The sequence below is a fragment of the Chelmon rostratus genome, chromosome 21, assembly GCF_017976325.1.
Source record: "Chelmon rostratus isolate fCheRos1 chromosome 21, fCheRos1.pri, whole genome shotgun sequence".
NCBI classification, from domain to species: domain Eukaryota; kingdom Metazoa; phylum Chordata; class Actinopteri; order Chaetodontiformes; family Chaetodontidae; genus Chelmon; species Chelmon rostratus.
In genome coordinates, this window is record NC_055678.1 from 1326524 (window position 1) to 1346680 (window position 20157).

The window sequence follows — 20157 nt, forward strand, 5'->3', positions numbered from 1 at the left end:
CTCATCTACCACCCCCCTCTCTGTCCTCCCATAAGTCAGACCCCCCAGCGGGCTGCTGCCTGTCCCCGAGTTGCCCTGCACGCTGCGGTTGCTCCCAAACGCAGAGTCGCCGTCATCCTGCTCCGCCAGCAGCACCTCGTCTATGTCCGTCTCGCGGTAGCACCGCAGCGGGACGGCGTCCAAGTCGGTTTCTGAATACTTCAGCGTTCTGCGAATTATGCCGGTTTTGGGCGACGTCCCGATAACGGCTGGGGGAGGGGTCACAAGTTCCACCTCAACATGTTGCACCTCGTGATTGGCAGAAAGCAGAGGCAGGGAGGAAGGGGGAGTCGGGGTGGGAGACTCACTGGAGTTACCACTGGGAGGAGCTGTGGAGGTTTCCAGAGAATCTGCAGATGGAGGAAATTAAACATCAAACCCCACATCTTTTTAAAATGTGATCGGTATTCTGTGCTATATTTGCTAACTCCCTGTTGTAGCTAAACAGAAAGCACATTCAGATGATTTTCTTGCTCTAATTGATCCATAACCATCATTAAAATTCTGGGCTAAGTATCAAACCTCAGTACTTTTTTGGTACCAACCCAAATGTGCCTGTAGAACTGATCAAAAAGAGCAAAACTGAAAGCATTAAATGTCTGATCAGATTCATCATTTACTGATACGAGATGTTGGTTCAGCAACATTTAACAAATCTTGTAACATTTATTTATTTTTATGTCACATGACAGGAAACCAGAAACAACCTCAGATGCGGCCCCGATGCAGGAAAGACAACTGAAAGAAAGAGTTTTGAGAGAGTTTCTGAATTTGTTTAAGGTTTAAAGGATAAAGGTGGGGATAATCTATATTTTCAGCCCTGAACCCATTAATTCCAGCAGAAGATGTGAATCTTTAAAAGCAGGTGAAGCGTATTGACTTTCATATTTAAAAAGAAATGGTGCATTTGCTGGGCACTATTTTCAGGAGTGGATTAATCCACATTTGGATCTGTAGTGAGTATTTGCAGCAGCATGGTGTTTGTGGGAGTCATAATAAACTACACAGTGTGTATAATGAGCTCTATGTCACAGAAGAATAAGATATGATACTGACATGTTCTGTTGTGAGGAATGAAGGAAAGGGAATAAAACCTCCTCTCTGGTGTAGCATGAAAGTGCAGTGACTAGATGAAATTGAAGTGGATGCGCTCTCACTTTTCTCCCCCCTGCTATAAGCCTCCTCAGCGGGGGTCCCGAATAAAAACTCCCACTTGGCACGAGCGATCCTCTGACAATGAAGCGATGGCACAGGCACTGCACATCCACTGTCCGTCTGAAAGACACAAAGACAAACTGGAGGTCGGCTCTGCACTGACGCATCAAATTCAGATCCAGATGAGATCAATACCACGTTCATGTCTGTGTGTTGAGCATGGAGCCGGAGCCAGGAGGAGGTTAGCTTAGTTTAGCGTAGAGACTGGAGACAGCTAGCCTGGCTCTCTCCAAAAATATACATCTACTCTAAAGCTTACTTGTTAACACAATGCATCGTGGCAATGTTGCTATTTTCAGCCTTATATTAAGCTAAGCTAATCATTTTCTAGCTCTAGCTCAATACTTTAGGAGTCAAGAGTTTGATATCAATCTTCTCTTGTAAAGAAAGCAAAAATGCTCACCTCTTTTATTAATAACTGAATAAAATGTTTGTCATTAGCTACATATTTAACTAATAATTGGAACAGCTGACTCTGAGAATACTGATAGCACTCTCATGTCTGTGAAGATGAAGCTAAAGCAAGAAGCCTCTCTTAGTTTAAAGTTCAAAAAGTTCAAAAATACACCTGCCAGCACCTCTGAAGCTCGGCGGTTAATCTCATTTGACCTTTACACAAACAGAAATGTAAAAACAAGTGACTTATTGCTGTCACTGTGAGGTTGCCAGGCAACCAGCAGAAATGCTGCACTGTAGTACTGAGCATGTACATTAGCTGCTGTTTGTGAAGAAATAGTCCCTGCATGTAAATCTCCATCCAGACATCCCTGTTTGTGTAAGGATTAAATGAACAAAAATACAGTGTGTTATTTAGTTTCCTCCTACTTCCAGTTTTTATGCTAAGCTAGGCTAACTGCTGCCTGGCTCCAGCTCCATGCTTAATGCTCAGACATGAGAGTTTTGTAATTATCAAGTGTAATTTGTAGCTTTGTGGCTTCCTAAGTTCAGCCAGTTTGCACCTGTATTCCTGAGGTGGCGGCCCCGGTTTCGTTGCTCTGGTGGCTGGACTGACTGGACTCGGGGGACACACAGTCCCTGTCCCCCAAGCTGCCCGTTACCCCACTGGAGCTCCGCGAGGACGGCCCTCCCATCGCTCCATTCTGCTCTGCCTCTGGAGGCTCTTCTACCCTTTGCAGCCGTGGCTGCTGCCCTCCCCCAAATCCCTCCATGTCATGACCCTGCCCTTCCTCATCACAACCCTCATCCTCCTCTGGAGAGTCCAGCACCACTGGTCCGAGAAGCAGGATCTCTCTCCTCCTCTGTTCAGCCCGTTTCTGCTGAGCTGTGGGACTGAGTGGCCTCGGACGGCGACTGGATTGACGATCAGGAGTTTGGTCATTGACGGACCCAAATCCAAGCTCGGGACTTGGTCTGGGGCTGTTCTCCACCTGATTGCCCCACTGTTGCCTGGATGTCCAGCTGACTGGTGCCTCCTCAACACCCTGATTGATAAAGAGCCTGCGAGCAAGCTCAGTGCAGTCCCCTCTCCCAAAGCAGCTCATGTCTCCTCTATTGTCCAGGCTCGGAGACCAGGAGTCTCTGGTATACTGCGGGAGCTGACGGCGATGCAGGGTGGGGGTATCTGGCGCTCGGAGCTCTGCTTGGAATAGCCTGGGGTCCCTCATGGGAGAGCTGAGCTCAGTGGGAGGATGAGAGGGACGGAGAACACGTGAAGGAATGGCGGGGGAACTCTCAGCCGCTGATAGAATTGAGTTCTGATGCTGGGATTTCTGAATGTGGTCCTCCTGCTGTGATTCATAATTATTATGGGAGTTTGTTTCAAGGGACTGCGACTGCAAGATGGAGTTTTCAGGCTGGTGACAGTCTGAGTTGTCAGCTGCTGGCGTGAGTTGGTCGTTTAAAGGGATATTCATCTTGAGTGTTTGCTTAGACTGTTGTGCATTTGAAGTTGAATTGTGAAATTCTCCAGAGTTTGAGCCACTTGCAGACTCACCTAAAGCATTGTGCAGTGAGGACCTTCTTGCCTCTGTGAAAATAGACGATACTTTGGTAGCCTCCTCTGCTAGCCTGCGGGCCACTTCAGGGCTATGAGCTGGAGAGGAGGATTTACTGTCACTTAACTGGTTCAAGCCCTCAATTACATTATTGCCAAGTTGGAGGATTGCTCCCTGCGGTGAAGTGCTCCTGTTACACATCCTGTGAATGTGTCTTTTAGTGGCTGGACTCCCTGCCACAGCTTTGTCCCCTCCCGACCAGGGTAGAGGGCTCTGGGACTCCACACAGGACTTGGGTTTTGAGTGAGGAGACTGTCTGGACTGGGAGGATAGCTGGTCTGACGCAGGGCTACGAGGCAGCCCGCAAACAGCCTGGCTCCTGTCAGCAATGGAGTCTTTGGGGTTTACGCTGATGTTCTGACGCTGCACAGGAGACCCAGCCCAGGACTGACAGCGTGGCTGTTGATTGTAGCGTGAGGGTGAGGTGTGCTCAAGTGCATGGGCTAGTTTAATCCTCAGTAAAGGGGAGCCAAACTCTTCCACGGCCCTCTGGGTAGCTGCCCTGCCGATGGGGTCCAAGGGTGGTTGGCGAAGGCTGGGAGAGAACGTCTGCTGGTGACTCCCTGGAGATCGGAAAGTCAGCTTAGGACTGGAGCTGCACGATGAATCTGGACTCCCGAACCAAACTGGGTCGCTGAGCCTTTTACGAATGTGAGAGGGAGTGGATCTTTCCTCTCTGGTCCTTGAATTGCGTGGACTGTCCAACGTCTTTACATTGGACTTCTCAATGTAACTGAAGGTGACCACAGACCGCTTACCATGATTGACCTCTTCCTTGTTAAACCTCTGGCAGCTGGGAGGCGTATGAGGGACAGTGACCTTTCCTGAAGAGGTCAGCGGTGGAGAGTGGACGGCAGACACTTCGTCACAGGGGGCACTCCAATGCTTGGTGACTGTAGGGGAGCTGCTGGCTTGCTGGAGCTGAAAGCTAACAGTGTTTCTAGAGGGAGACTGGCTGTGTGTGCAGTCCTGAACCAGACGGTGAGCTGTGGAGGCCTTGGTGATGGTCTGACTCGCTAGCTGAGACAGGAGCCCCGCAGGACTGTCCTCAACAGAATGCCCCTGAGCAATCCCTTCTTCATTCTCTCCATATTCCCCCTTCCCCCCCTTCTGATCTGGGGCAGACCTCACTTCCACATACAAATGAAGGACTTTTCCAGACTGGGACATGACCTCCTCTTAGGCCCTAATGAGGACAGAAAAACAGAAATGGAGCAGCGAGAGTGTTGAGACAGGCCGAAGGAGACAAAAAGCAGTTCTCCTCCGTCCTCCTGTTTTATTTGTCGGTTCGGTTTTTGTTTTTCTGCTGGTGGTGAGCGTCAGTTTATTTTTAGACGGTCTTTCTTCTCCCTCCCGGAGCGTCTGTGTGCAGAGCAGAGACACACAGGCTGGACGGCCAAAGGACAAACATGCCCATGGGACACCTCCAACAGCTCCCTATTCCTCATACCTGTGAATGAAAGGAAGGAGAAGTTGTCATCTTTTGCATCCTTAAATGACGCTAGATACACAGAGGATACTCTCCTATTTGTCTGCACAGTTCCAACTGTATTTCAGTTCTTTGCCATTGAAACCATTAAAGGACACAGCAGGACATGGAAAACTACATTTTCTCTCATGATCTGCACTCATACCTTCACAAACAGGTCACAAATACATAAACATGTAAGTTTTAGCAAGCATTAAGATGTCTACAGACAGAACATGAAGCTAATTTTAGAGGCGGCACGATTACATAAGTGTTAAGTCAGAGGGTGGACCTGGACACATGTGAGTTCACCTCGGGTGGCACCAGCTGAAGCAAAGACCAGTTCACAAGCTGAAAGTGATTCTGGTGAGTTCTGAGATGAGCTGTCATGTAAACACACACACAGGTCACTGAAGCGGAGCAGAGTAAAACCTGCAGAGTAACTTTCCTTTCTTCTAGCAGCCTGTTCCATCACACCCCATAAATAACACAAACCGAGGCTGTTTGACGTGTTCATAAGAAAATAAATAATAATGCTTTAATTCTTTATCTTTAAGCAGAGTAACAGCGCTCTCTCTGCCAGAACACAATGCTACAGCTAGCCAAGGTTCGGTAGCAGAAGAAGGTTGAGCGCCTCAAAATAGCAACAAGGCGAAAAGACGGTGAACGTCCTCTCTTGAGATCTGTGCAGCAGGTCAAACCCTACTCCATTTAATTCACACCTCTTCTAAATGAATACAAAGAAGGATGCGCATGCTTAAACTTGTTCAAGGCCAACTGATTGCATCCTGCCTCATTGCAGCTGGTGCACCACAAAGGCACCGCTGTTACTGTGAAAACCTGTTGGACTGAATCACACACTCTCTTGACATCAGACATATCAGGTTTGTCGAGATTATTGTACACTTGGCACGTATCTGATTGAATCCCAAAGCTTCTTCTACAGTTTCAGACTTTTCACCTTTTAGATAATGTGTTTTCATGGGTTTAACTGCACTTCTAGATCACAGCATTCAGCCCCCGACATTCTGACTTCATGTCCAGTTCAGACAACAGGGACGTCTGTTTTGTTGTGAAAGGTCATTTTTACTCAGAATTGGTCTTGGCCGGACTTTTTATAATTTTGAAACTGTTCTGAACGTCTACATACGGAGACACCGATGTCAAAAAATGAGCCTGGACTGACCGACCTGATAATAATCTGCTGTATCTGAACCTTCAGACAAGCCACCAGGTCATTTTAGCCCCTTCTCGAACAGGCATTGAATCTCTTGCACATGCTATCCTCTGTGGGATGTAGGTTGTGCTGTAGTGAGGTGACAGAGAGGACGTGAGCTCATCCTGCTGTGAGTAGAAGCAGGAAATCATCCCTCACTTCCTGCTCTGCTCTCTGACTCACCAACGATAAGACATGTCAACGCCGCTTTATCTAAATTCTGAATGGCACAATTCAACGCTTCAGGATTCAGTCACAAACTAATCTATCAGAGGGATTGGCTTTCTGATCGTGAGAGAGTCTCAAATAAATCATGGACAATCAGATTAGCCTGATCAGATGTTATTTTAGGAATGCCTGTGACACTGATGCAGCAATGATACCGAGGACTTCCTGTGTGCAAAAATATCCCAAACAGCTTCTGTAGTTCAACCCACATCTGTCAAACCTCAGCTCGCTCACAAGTCAAACATCAGATCCAGGAGCTGCTCGATCCTGTCATGCACCAAACTCTCGTCTTTGTTATTCTGTGCTTAAATTCTGAGCTCGAGCCTCTTTTTGTCTTTGTTGAGCTAACTCCCTCTGCGCTTACTCAACTCAACCGAGCTGAATTCTCTCCAATTATCACCCTTCTGTTTAGCGTTCATGCACAACGAATTTCCACGCCAATAACGCCTCAGACAACAGAGCCGTGCAGAAGAAAAAGTCGCTCAGACGAGGACGAACTCCAGACCGCTGCCAGCAGCGACAGATTGGAGTTGCCTTATGGTAGCAGTGGGGGAGAACGTGTGTGTTGGAAATCGAAGTTGACAGAACAAAGAGAACTTGTGAGAGACTTGGCATGCGAGGCAACTTTCCCTCCTTGACCCCAACTGATGTTTCTGCCCTCGCTTCAAAGAGACCAAACTCAATCTCACCAATCTTTTCAGCCTCACAAATTCTCCGCTCAGCTCTTAATTATTTCATCCAGCCTCTCTGCATGCAGTCACAGCAACATTTGTTAGGCTGTTAGCTGCAGTTCTGACCCTCACATTCACCGCTGGCCATCTGATGAAGAGTTTTTCTATTCATTGTAGATAAGGGCATTAGCAAGGGTCCTTAGTTTGAAATGCAATAAAAATGTTTGTCTTTCTCTGTCTGTAATTGGCAAATAAATTTTACTGCCTCTCCATTTGTCACACTCTATCCTTTCTGTCATTTTCACACCTTGGAGCTACTGTTCCCACAGCTACGCCATTCACAAAACAGGCCTTTGTCCAGTTGTTGGTGGCCCCACGGGGTCCCATTGTTTGTAAAGGTGTGAGGAAGACGCTGTGGCTCCTCGGCTGCATGAATGTGACAGAGATGGTAAAAGGATGAAGACACTGGGCTGACGCGTGGATGTAATTTGTCATCTTTAACGCAACCAATAAAGAGGACTTTCACCTCAATCTGGCTAGAATCTCTGTTTTGGTCCTTTTGTCCACACGAAACTTAGGTTTTCAAAAACGCTGCTTAGAACAACAGAAACACCTGGAAACACATCTGCATTTAGTGTGCAAGAGGACAACAAATCTGCTGGAAACTGTTGACAGTCAGGAGCTGCGGGGCAGTAATGTTAGTGGATGGAAAACAGCCCCGTATCAAGAAACCACAAGGGACACGTTGGTGTTGCTTCAGGTGCCAGCGGTTCAGTTTAAGTAACAGATCTCTGATTCTGAAGGCTTATCTGACACCAAAACACTGCACAGAAGTTTACACTATGATATTATGTTATGAATGATTTTACAGCTAATCTTTCACTGCAATGATCGTAAAGGGATCGTAAAGCGCTCGTACATATTTGATTTATTTGTTGCATATTGATGAACATGTTAAAACGTGTAAAGATGCCAGATTGTAGCTTGATGCTAATTTCCATCCGCAGTCCCATACACATAAAAAAAAACAAATTAAGACAGTACAACATTTCACAGTAAGAAAAAAGGAGCAGTAGCACTATAAAACAAATACTAACAGTTAAAAAAACAACACATATTTGATCGACCGATGCAGCACGTTGCTGGATGACGGGGCAGCGTTGCAGCAGAAGTTCATCCTGGTTGGACTGTTTTTTTGTGGAGTTTCATCAGAGCATTCAAATGATTGAGGAGGCTGTCTGTCTGAATAAGCTGACTGAATTTGAAAACGCATCTTCTCTCTTGCAGCTGCCGTTTCTCTAAAAACCTGAAACGATTTTCAAAGTGCAGCAAAAACACATCCATGAGAGGAAATCTGAGTATTTTTGGAGAATCATGACGTAGGCTGGCGATAAAGAAGACGACTGAATCTACTAATAAAATAGTGATCTGATGCTGCTGCACAGGAAACTCTGTGCGCCTGCTTAACAAGTAGCATCTATAAGCTGCAGTCAAACCACTTTTTCTTATTTGATTTATTGTCTGACAACAAAAATGAAAAATATGTGAATCTTGAGTTTGGCTGTGGTAGTAAAGATGATCACTAACCGCATGAGGAGACAGAAAGAGGTCCAACCAGCTGAGACCTCAGAGTGGAACCACACTGTCTGTCCTATACAGATGTTTTGTTGTTTCCAGATGAAAACATGACAAAAAGACAAAATTTTACCTGTTTTCTGCTGTTTTTGTGTGGAAAATTATCTGAAAACACTAGAATGGACGCAGTGTTTTCATCTTAATGTGGACACTCTTGACTGTATCATAAATGTGACAGAGCTGATGGAGGGATTGATCCACAGGGATTATTCTCAGATGTGATTTGTCATCTTTGTCGCCACCGAGAGAGGAAACCTGCAGGACGACGCCGGCTGGTATCGATTCTGGAAAGAGCTGATGAGCCTGAACTTAATTCGTGCCCCTTTGATCCATTGATTCATCATCTGAGACAGATGTTGATGGGAGCAAGCGAGACGACGGCAGGTGAGAGGAAGAGCAGGAGAGACAGATGGAGATCAGGAAACAAGAAAGTGAAAGCGAAGCAGGACGAGAGAGGCATGTATGTGAGTGATGGGACACTTTCAGCACACGTACGAGGCTGTTTAAAGGCTCAGTTCACCTGAATCACAACAGAACAATGTTCCAGCTTAACCTCAGTGATATGTAGCAACCTGCAAACCTGCATTCAAAACCTTACTTGAGTAAATGTAAGTGTTATCAGATAAATGTACTTAAAATTTGAAAAGTAAAAGTCGTCATGTATCAGTAAACTGTTCCTGTCAGTGTTTCTCTATCATCTCTGATGTTTGTGGATTAATATTCCTGCTGTAGATGTTTCAGGTTGAGCTCATCTGAACTACTTTATATCCTGTTGGCTGGTTTAATCTACAGTGATGCATCATATTCTATAAGATCATCATATGTTTGTAGCCTGGCTGTCCTGTGAGAACCTCGTATCTCAGAAAAACAGCCTGTTTTCAGCTTTGTGACGATGCATTTCCAGCTGATCCAAGAGGCTTTTTTTTAACAGTTTATTTAGCTGAAAAAGGGAGAATTTTTAAAGCTGTATTCAATTTATCCAAAAAAAATAAAAAGACATACATGGTTTTCACTGGACAGGAAAAATTAATATGGGGAACTGTAATGTGACAAGTAACTATTAACTAAAGCTGTCAAAATGTAGTGCACTGAAAAATGTGATATTTGTCTCTGAGATCTAGAGGAGCTGAGTATAACGAGGCCTGGACTGAAAATATTCAAGTAAAAGTTCCTTGAATTTGTATTTATATATATACAATGCTTGAGTAAATATACTTAAATATTTTCCACCACTGCTGAGTTGATAAAAATATAAACTCATCTGTCGCCTTCAGTTATTTCTGTGGATTCAAAGCAACAAGCTTAAAGAGCAGCAGTGGAGCCTTTTATTCAATGTTGACCTGAGTGCTGCCTCTCAGGCAGGTTCTCATACCTTACTGGTGAAGGTTGTTGGAGGTGTATTCAGCCTAAAAGGAATACCTGCAAATGTTACTCAGAGCCAAAAAAAAAATACAAATTAAAAAAAGATCTGCCAACTTTGTCTTTGTGGTGCTGCTAGAATTAAACAGATCAGTGAAGTCAAGGCAGAAAAGCACAGAACTCTATAGACAAAGGTGGAATTACAATATTCTCTGTTAGAAAGCATCAGGCATCTAAAAAGGCCCAATCACTGATGGTATCCTGATTTATTATTTACTGGACAGTTGAGACCTTGAGAAGAAACACTTGGGGGAACCTGGATCATCAGATGTAGTACAGTAGATGCTGATCTAAGTGTTGCCTCTGCCTTCTTCCTGGATCCTGATCCATCCTAACTGTGCTGCAGTGTTGCCCCTGAGTGCCCAGTTTCCTGACAGACGTGCAGCTTGGCAGCAGCTCTGGTGGGACCATCACTACAGTGCCAGGAGTTACAACAGAAACAGACCATTACCCCTCACCACCTGCCATGCTCCGCTAGATTTACAGTCCAACACCTCAATCACACCAACAGCTACACCTTCCAATGGATCAACAAGGACTGAACTCCAGGAGCAGCCTGCAGCGTTTAGCTACTGTTGTTGTTAGCATTTAGCTGAGTGCAGAAAGTGGTGGAAAGCTACATTAACTCTGGAACAAGCTTTAGCTACTTTAGTAGTTAAGATTTTACATATAAAACATATGATCATCTTCAAAAGAGATTCACACTTTATATAAAAGTTTATATTTAATTTACTGTTCTCTGATACTTTCTTATTTAACTTATTGCGTGGAATTATGGGGATCTACGTTTAAAAGCACAACTGAAAAAATTGTTTTACAACAAAAACGAGCCACATAAACATTTCTCATAAACAAAGCTGGTTATTATGACCATCTGTTAATTTTAAATTCTCATGTTTTGAACTTTAGAGACTTGGTTTATTATAGAACAATGCAAATCATGTTTAAAGTAAAAAATAAAACACTACCAGACAGCGTGCGTAAGTTTTTCAGAGTGTCTGAGAGTAAATATGAGTTGAGAGATGGAAGCAAATTTGTGTTACCAAAAGCTAAAAAAGAGGTTAAAAGAAGATGTATTTCTTTAAAAGGGGTTCAGCTGTGGATTAGTGCTGATCTCAAACTCAAGCAATGTACTTATTTTGTTATGTTCAAAAATCATGATGTGGATTCATATTTAGGAGTTATGGCTGTGATTGAAAAAAGAGGAAAAGAGATATGTATGTTCATGAGTATGTATGTATACATAATATATATATATATATATATATATATATACGTATATATATATATTTTGTTTGTTTGTTTGTTTATTCTTTCCACTTGATACCATGAATTGTGTAGCTTAAGTAGGTGGGCATTAATAACCTTTGCTTCTGCCTGAGCCTTTTTCAGTCAAAATTGGGTTTTTTTTGGTTCTTTTATCTTTTGATGCTTTGAAGTGTATATATGACTGAAATAAACTAACTAACTAACTTTGTCTAATTCAGACTGCTGAAGCCTCGTACTAGTGTGAACAGAAGGAATTATTGGAGCAGCTAACATCTCTTTTATTCTAAATGTGGGCCTGTAAATATTGACTTTTGAATAATATACCGGTGCAATCAAACACAGTGTGAGAGGTGATGAGGAAGCTGCAGCTGTTAAACAATATCCTGTGTGGCCTTCGAGCTATAATGTCGACATTTTGTCCTCACTGTGATGCTTTATCTCCGAAAAAAAGGTCCCTTTTTGGCAAAGCTGCTAAATGTTCTTACTTTAAAAAAAACTGATAGCAGGCAAAATGGAAAAGTTAGGCAGCTCCTCTCTGCACACCTTGATGAACACAAAAGGCCACAGCTGCTCAATGCTGATGACTCATCCTCTTGTTGTCCTTCTGGGTCACAATGCTAACAGAAGGACACACACACACACACACACACACACACACACACACACACACACGGATGAAGTCCACGGGGGTGTCTGGCTGGGCATTTTTGAGTCAAATCACACAGGTAATTAAACCCCTGCCAGCATGTGCGGCTCTAATATTAGCTCCCTGGATACGATGGAGTGCGGGGGGGGGGGCTCATGCTAATATTAGCTCTCAAGTTTGCTTGTTGCTGCACTAGCAGCTATGATTTCAGCAACATGGCAGGCTGTGCAGCAACATATTGAAGCTTGAGGAGATTAAGGGGGTTTGTGTGGAGTTAACGGGCGACATTCAGGGACAATCAGTGCAACACGACGCCTCCGACCCCGACCACTCATATTGATCGAAGCAGCTATTGATTTCTCTACATACGATATTAAGTTACATCATACTGTATTTGGCGCAGCTGCCTACTCGTGCAAAATGGCTGATGGCCCACTGTTACCCCCAAAACACCCCGCTCCAGTTCGATGAACTTCCCCCGCACTGAATCCAAATTAACCAAAGAGGATAAACTGGAATTAAAGAGGCAAGTGTCAACGCTGTCTAGGAAACACGACCCGCTCACCAGATTTCCTCTCTCTCCTTTAGCTGCTGCCTTCAAAGACACATGCAGACAACAGAGAGGGTCCACTGACTCATGCAGAGGCACAAGAAGTGTGTGTGTGTGACAAGAAAGCTGCAGAGGAGCTTATTGGGGAAGAAGCATTCAATCAGCACCACATTGGCCATGACCTTGATGCCTACTCATCTCCTCCAGTCACAACCTTCCACGCCTGCAGGAACCCATCTTCAGCTGGGAGGGGCGCCGTGTTAACGGTTACTATAAACCACTGACAGGTGCAGCAGTCCGCCGTCCACACTTTTAGTGGATCATTTACCATTTCTCTCTTTACCATTAATGACAAACATATCAGCATCTTACTGTTTCGTACATTCTTGTGTTTAAAATTTGAATTAAAAGATAAATAATCCGACCAATCACAATTGAGCAGAGCGCTTCCATACTTTATTCATTTAGCCCTCAAAAAGAATCTGTACCTCCAAATGAAGGCTACGTACAAACGAAAACAATGCACACTCATGAAACAGGTGGTCTGAAGTAAGATCCCACCTCTCACTGGACGGACAGCCAATCGTACTTTAGGATCACAGGATGACCAATCAGGTCTCTCCCAGGACACAACCCTGGTAAAAATGAACTGTGGAAATAATGAGGCTGATTACAACTTTTTTATTCAACATGTTATTAAAGATGCAGCATGTGTCAAAGATAAACTCTCCGCACACTTTTATCTCCTCAGATTAAGCTGCAACAAAATAAGAATTACAAAAATCCACGAAGCAGCTTAAAACCAGCAGTGAGAGAGGTTGAACTGGGGCTCCAAACTGGTCGTTACTGACAAACTATGGTTGTGGCTGATGACTGTTTTCATTATCGATTATTCTGCCGTGATTAACTGACTGATCCCGAGCACCAAACAGAGCGAAGTGATCAGTCGTCTTTCCTCTCTGATGCCTCGGCTGCCAAGCGCCGATGGACATCGTGCCATTTCCAAGACGGTCAAAGATTTGCCTGGAAATAAATAAGAGTGACGCTCGGTGCGCCGATCACGTGGACGGTGGTGTTCTCACGCAATTTCCGAAGCCTAAAATAAATTCAGTTAAATGTCAAAAGTGGATCAAGCTGTGCAGCTCAACATCAGCACCATCACTAACGATAAGTAAAGTAAATGCTGAAACAGCCACAGCAATAAGAGAGAGGCCTGTTCAGGCTCCTCGTTTAGTCTATAAAATGTCAGAAAGAATTAATAACAGAAGTTTTGTTCCATCGTTTCATTTTGTGCTCGATAAATGGCTGAAACAATTATGTGATTTGCTGGTAATTAATATTCTTTTGACTGACTGATTGACTTCAGCAAAGAGACTTCATGTGTGGGATTCATGCAAAATCAAAATTGATCAAGCACATGTTCTCGTTCAGCTTTCATTCAGCCGCTCAGTGAATTTCCATCCACATTAAAAGGAAACAGCAGAAATTTGAGGTTTTCAAGGCAGAAACGAAATTTGACAAAGCGCAACAGAAACAGTCAAAGTTAATCAATCATGACGTACATTAGACGTCATCATGGTTTCACCTCTTCTTCTGCACTGGTTTATTGGTGCCTGACACTGCCGCCTACGCAACCTGCTGTTTATCCTGATGAATTCCTCGTATTTGTTAGGGAGGCTAACTGGAAACACACACTAATTCACATTTTCTTTAGCAATTTTCTTGAAATTCTATATTAGCACTGAAACTTGGCTACTTATTTCAAACTTCTCCCACAAAATAAGGACAGAAGAGCTGATGATGTGGCTGAAATCACTGCCACAATATTAATAATCAATCAAATTAATGCAAAAATCCACTGTTAATTGTCTTCGCATGTGCAAAACAAAACTCTTAACGAGGCATTTTGCTAGTTTTGGATCACAGATTCCTTCATTTGTGGAAAAATAACATAATGCTGGAAAATCAACAATGATAATAATTAGCATCCAGCCGGATTATACAGCAGCTCACTGGCATAAAAACACTGTTGATCAGCAGCGTCGTGTCTTACACACTGGTGGCTTTGCATGTGTTGACATGCTCACATAGCTTGATTATACAAAAATATGCAGCCCTTCATTTGACAAACCCTCACATGTTATCTCATTCATGGCCTCACACTCACAATCTCACCACCCACACGATCTGCCGAGGAGTTCCACTTTCTTCTGCCCATTACTCATAAGTCTCACAACGTGTCACGCACATCTGGATCATCTGTATCGCTGCAAAGCTGTCAGCCACCTCGCCGCTTGTTTATCTGCATCGACCCCGAGCTGTCAGCACAAACCGGAGACACCAGCAGCTACATTTGTACTCCAGACACATCAATACATCCACAGAATCCTTCATCTCCTCGTCTCATCTCGATCTCACACTCACCTCTCCTCCTCTCACAGCCGCTTCCTCCGTACAGGATTTACACCTCCCACATTCTTTATCTCGTCTCGTCCTTGCTGTTATTCCCTCTTTCCTTCCCTCATCTTCCCTCCTTCCTTGCCTCTCTCCAGCAGAGCAGTGCAGACCTGTCCGACCAGCGCAGCCAACCTCCCTCACACTCAGCCACCCTGGCCCTGCCCCCTTCCCTTCCCTCTGCCTTTCACATGCATGCTGAGTCAGTGTGGAGTAGTTAGTATGGGTGAGGGAGGTGCTGCGAGGAGGGAACGTGCAAGACGGGAGGCATGAAGTGTTTAAAGGCACCGGCACTCGTACGAGCTGGACCTCTCTCCATGTGGGAGAGTTCAAAATAAAAGCGGCAGACGTGAGAGGATGAAAACCGGACATGTGGTCTGATCCGCAGGGCGACAACATCTCGAGCATGTGTGAAACCCTCCTCCTAAACACTTTAGGGACTCATTAAAAGATGGGGAAATGGAGAAGTCTCACTGGTCACTACATGAGGAAATAAATCCATAAATACCAAGAAACAAAAACAGCTTTGTTTGACGTTTGACACATATTTCACAAGTGAAATGAAATATTTCACACACAAAGCCTTCATAACCAAGGACAAAATAATAGAAAATAAATCACTTTACAAATTATATCCAGAAGCATCTCTGGCAAACTGCTATTTTAAAGGTCAGGAGATCAATCAAGGGAGATCTTACTGGTGCAGCACACAACAGAGTGCTTCCAACTTTCCTGTTTCAACATGGCAGCGCTCCCCTGCACAACACCAGGTGCATACGAAATGCTTTTTCTCCCAGTTTGGTGTTTTCCCAGTTCCTGGCCTGCACAGAGCCTGACCTCAACACCATCTAGCACCTTTGAGATGAGCTGGACTTCATGAATGCTTTTATGGCTGAATGGGAGAAAATATCTGCAGCAGGTTCAACAACAATCGCATTGGGCTGTAGTGTTTGGGTGTCCACATACTTTTGGCCATGTTGTGTAACATCTATATTTGGAACATATAGCACTGTCCGTGTTTTTTGCTTCACGTAATTCTGTGCCAGTTTTTAAATAATTCAACGCAGCATAAAGAGTAACATCATGACATTTCCCCCTAACGCTGCTGGAGTGGGTGCATTCGATGATGACTCTGTATGACAGATGTTAAATAAAGAGGTTTCTAAAATAAAGGAAGACATATGTGAGCTACGATTTACCAAAAACCTCTTATGCATTCTGAAAACATCGGAGAGGAAGGAGCAGGAAAAAGCTTGTTCTCACTCCACTGAAATATTCAAGAGAAGCACGGAAGCCTCGGACGAACAAAAACACTTTTTCACTCTCGTTTTGTCTTCATGTGAACAAACATGTTGACTCGACATCCACACTCAGGTACTAAACAGCTGTAGGTGAAGAAGAAAACATGAAACTACCTCCAATCCCTGATCTATTGAAGGGTTTCACACACAATGTCGTGTTTATGACCAATTCCAAGCAGAAGTTATGGTTAAAGCTGCACAAGGTGTAAAACTGCACCTGTATTAATGTCATAAATCACAACATAGAGCTACAAAAAAGCATCCCACCCCCACTAAGAGATTCCACTGACATTAAAATGCAAAATGCTTTGCTGTATATCAGACACAGCCAGACTGACTGAGAGTATTTTTTGACACCACCTCCACTTCTAACAGGTACAAGAGAAAATAAAATTCTGTCTCAGGAGGTGCACTTTGTTGATATGATGCTATATATTGCCTGGTAACGTCCTTTAAACCTGCCAAATGCCAAAGCAGCTGTTCACATGATGTTTACATGATATCATGAGCTACAACATGAAATTCATCGTTTTTGAAACGTGTGATGTGAAACAGAATTAAACAGAAGAAGCTTCTCATGTCTCGCTGATGAACACTGTTTGTGTTGGCTAAAGTGTCACGTATCAGATAGCTCAGTTAGCTCGATAATTAAGCTAACGTTACTTCATTGAGTGGGTTTAAAACTGAATTTTTACTGTTTCCAGCTGAGTTGTTTTAATACAAACATTTTAAAAAGTGGTTGGGATGAGAGTCGCTGGAGTGATAACTTCCCCAAATCCAAAAAAGAACAGGAGAGACGCGACTGTTAGCATAAGCTCTGATAGCATCCAGGACACACAGTGAACATGTACGACCAGTGGATGTGCGAGTTGCAAACAGGGTTTTTTAACGTAAGCAGCAACCCCACAAATTAATACAGTTAGCTTTGGAAGAAAACGTCCATCACTACTGCATGGTGGTGAGCTAGTTAGCTGAACATGCTAACGAGTGCATGAGCACTGTTTAAGGAACGTTTGAGGAAGTTACTGAGACCTTATTACCAATTAAACTATACATATGTGACCCTCACCTGTCTTCCCAACATCTGCCAAGAAGTCTGAGATGAGAGAATTTGTTGACAGAGGACATTCTGGGCATTAGCATTAGAAGTGTAGATCATCTGAGTCAGTCGGGAGGTTTTAAGGTTTGGCTGTTTTTGGTTTGTGGTTCCACTGGGCGCGTCTCGTATCAAACCTGTTTTTGTTTCATCCTCCTCGCGGCTGCAGACCCCACCGGGCTCATTTCAGAAGCAGCGTTTTGCCTGCCTCATTATGCTAACTTGCTCAGATTTAGCTGATTTGGTCATTTTTCCTTGATATTTGTACTTTTACCACGGGTAAGTAGGCTTCACAGCTAAATGTTTTTCCTTTTTTAATTGCATTTATTGTGGATGTATGATCAGGAGTCTGCGCAGGGTATTTTATTTTGAAAATTTAGTAGATTCACTTCACCGTTCCACTGTCTTCCTGTCTTGCTGGATCTGATACGCTTCTGTGACGCTTCTGAAACGTCAACGGAACGCACCCGGTGGAATTTAGGGGTTAGTTTCCACAATTTCACAATGTGTTAGTCTCTAAGGACAGTCGACTGTATGACCAGCACCTTGACTTCATGTTTTTCATTGTTTGTCTTTTTTCTAAAATGCTGATATCTACAATGTAGGTACAAGGACACACACACACACACACACACACACACATTTGGTATGCAAATTCCTGCAGTAATACTGTCTATCAGTCAGTGGCTTTGCTTATTTATCTCGGTGATGTCTAATGTCAGGGCGACTGGTCATGAGACAACGAATCCCTCTCAGATTTACAGCCTGTGATAAACTTTGGCCTCCACAACTATAACTTCTTCTCTCGTCCAAACGGACCTTCAGAGACTCAGAAAAACCTCGCAGCGGCCCCTCAAATCAACGTTTCACTGAGTCGTTTAGTAAGAAACAGTCTCTGCTTCCTGCTTCCGAATTCTTTAACTACTGCAGCGAAACATATTTCTGTTAATTACGTGAAAAATTTAAATCAAATGCTGAAGATGTGATTAGCTGTGGAGAGACATGGAGCCACAGAGGACGTGGCCTCCATTACTGCGTTGTTAGATGAGGAAGAGGAGGAGGAGGATCAGGGTTAAATGAGTATGTTAGACCTCGACCACATTCTCCGGAACACATCTCACACACATGCTGCTCAGATTAGCCATTAGCTAACGGTCGAGTGCATATGATGGGCAGGGTTAGCTCGTCAATCGCATCAGATATTTTGAGGAAGGAGCTGGATTTACACATTTAACATATAACAAAAGACAAATGGACAAGTTTGGCAGGAGTCAACCCAGCGATATTTCGTTACCTCAAGTTCAAAGCTTTGAGTGAGCGCTGACTAACGTAGCATTAACGAAAATGAGCTAATATTACCGTTTGATAGTGCTGCATGATACGAGGCTTCTATTAATCCTGAAATATCAACGCACATCCCGAACACACTTATTTCAGCCTGGAGGTAAAACGCACCAGTAATCAAGCCTGTGATGTCCTGCTGTCCTGTCGTACCATCATCACATATCAAACGGTAATGCTAGCTGTGTTGTTAGGAAGTGGCTGAATGCTAACGTTAGCTGCCATGTGAATACGGTCTATGATTTCGCTTCAGAAGCTGCGGTTCGTCTCTACCTTTGGAAATGTTTTGGCCTTTTACAGCCACCGTACATTATGGACTAAAGACACCGAGAGAATAACTAATCCATAATTAATCAATAATTGGTAGTTACAGCTGAAACACTTGAAACCGGCAGCTCATTTATTGAATAAAGCCGTGGCTGCAAACGACAGCAGTCCACACAGCTTCCTCCAGTGCTGTGCACCAGGATCAAGTCTGACTCTGAGTAACAATACCAGCTCATCAGGTCCTCTAAGAAGACAGAAAACGGATCAGGCAAACTTACAGCTAAAGCAGCTTATGTTTACTTATATTAATACCCTGAAGAGTTTGGAGATTTCTGACAATGACGTACCTCTGACAGGGGATTCATCATCGCTTTCCAAAAGCCTGGCTCAACAAAACCCTGCAGTCAACAGTTCTGCCCCATCGCCCAGTTTTCCTGCGCGACGGCGAGTGTTTGAGGTGAAACAGGTGAAGCTGACAGGCAGCTATCAGCGGCAGCAGCAGCTCGTCTCTGCAGACTGCACCAAGAACCACGGAGCCAGCTTTCACCTTCAGCAGAGTCAGCACTCCTCAGGCAGATGTGGGCAGGGGCCTTCGGCTGCCTGCGAGAAAGCGGCGTCTTGACCGCTGTTCTATTTCAGACAAACAACATTAAGGACAATCAAATTAAACAATCATGTTCATTGCCTCCACCGGCCAACGGCGATCTTAGTGGGTGAACTTGAGAGTCCTGCAGAGGCGAACAATGGCGCTCATTGATCAGTGGGGGTTTTAAAAATAAACTCCTCAGCGTGACAAGTGGAGGATCAAGACTGGTTCTCCTCGTCCCCTCAATCTGTCCTTCACTCCCACCTGTCTTTATCCACTCATGTAAGGGCAACAATACACAGAAGGCGACATTTTGATTAGTGGTAAAACGATGAGTCGACCAGTGGATTAGCCGAGCGGCAGAAAATCATTTGACAACAAATCTGATAACCGATTAATTGTTTAAGTCATTCATAAAGAAAAAAGCTGATGATCTGCTGCTTCTTTCTCTTTTATATTGCTGTAAATTCAAAATCTTCTGATCATAAACAAAACAAAACGACATTTGAAGACGTCAACTTTACTTTAGGGGCTTTTGGAGCTCTGGGAAATTGTGATGGATGTTATTTTCAGACATTTCATTGGCTAAATGATTGTTGGTACAATCTTAAATTTAAACTGACTCAAACACTTATCAGAAAATAAAAGGACATTTACGATGTTTTTCATCTGTAACAGTCACAGTTATTAAAAGATTTGAAATGTGACTTCAACAAAACAGCAAGCAGATCAAGCCTCCTA

General features: G+C 43.8%; 1 protein-coding gene across 1 annotated transcript; it reads right to left on the bottom strand.

The window, feature by feature from the left end:
• Nucleotides 1-5: 5 nt before the first annotated feature.
• Nucleotides 6-14902, bottom strand: LOC121625235. The gene is made up of 5 exons (XM_041963316.1): nucleotides 14796-14902; nucleotides 2214-4719; nucleotides 1197-1314; nucleotides 57-389; nucleotides 6-25 (listed from the first exon to the last, which is right to left on the bottom strand). Exons 2-5 carry the CDS (start codon nucleotides 4437-4439, stop codon nucleotides 6-8), a joined length of 2697 nt encoding a protein of 898 aa, XP_041819250.1. The 5' UTR covers nucleotides 4440-4719; nucleotides 14796-14902.
• Between the last annotated feature and the right edge of the window lie 5255 nt (nucleotides 14903-20157).

What these genes read in the sequence shown, in the direction of transcription:
- LOC121625235 (XM_041963316.1), bottom strand. Translation starts at nt 4,439, where the DNA reads ATGTCCCAGTCTGGAAAAGTCCTTCATTTGTATGTGGAAGTGAGGTCT. An exon ending in CCGCCACCTCAGGAATACAG is followed by an intron (nt 1,315 to 2,213) that starts GTGCAAACTGGC and finishes TGTGTCTTTCAG; the next exon opens with ACGGACAGTGGATGTGCAGT. An exon ending in TTATAGCAGGGGGGAGAAAA is followed by an intron (nt 390 to 1,196) that starts GTGAGAGCGCAT and finishes CTCCATCTGCAG; the next exon opens with ATTCTCTGGAAACCTCCACA.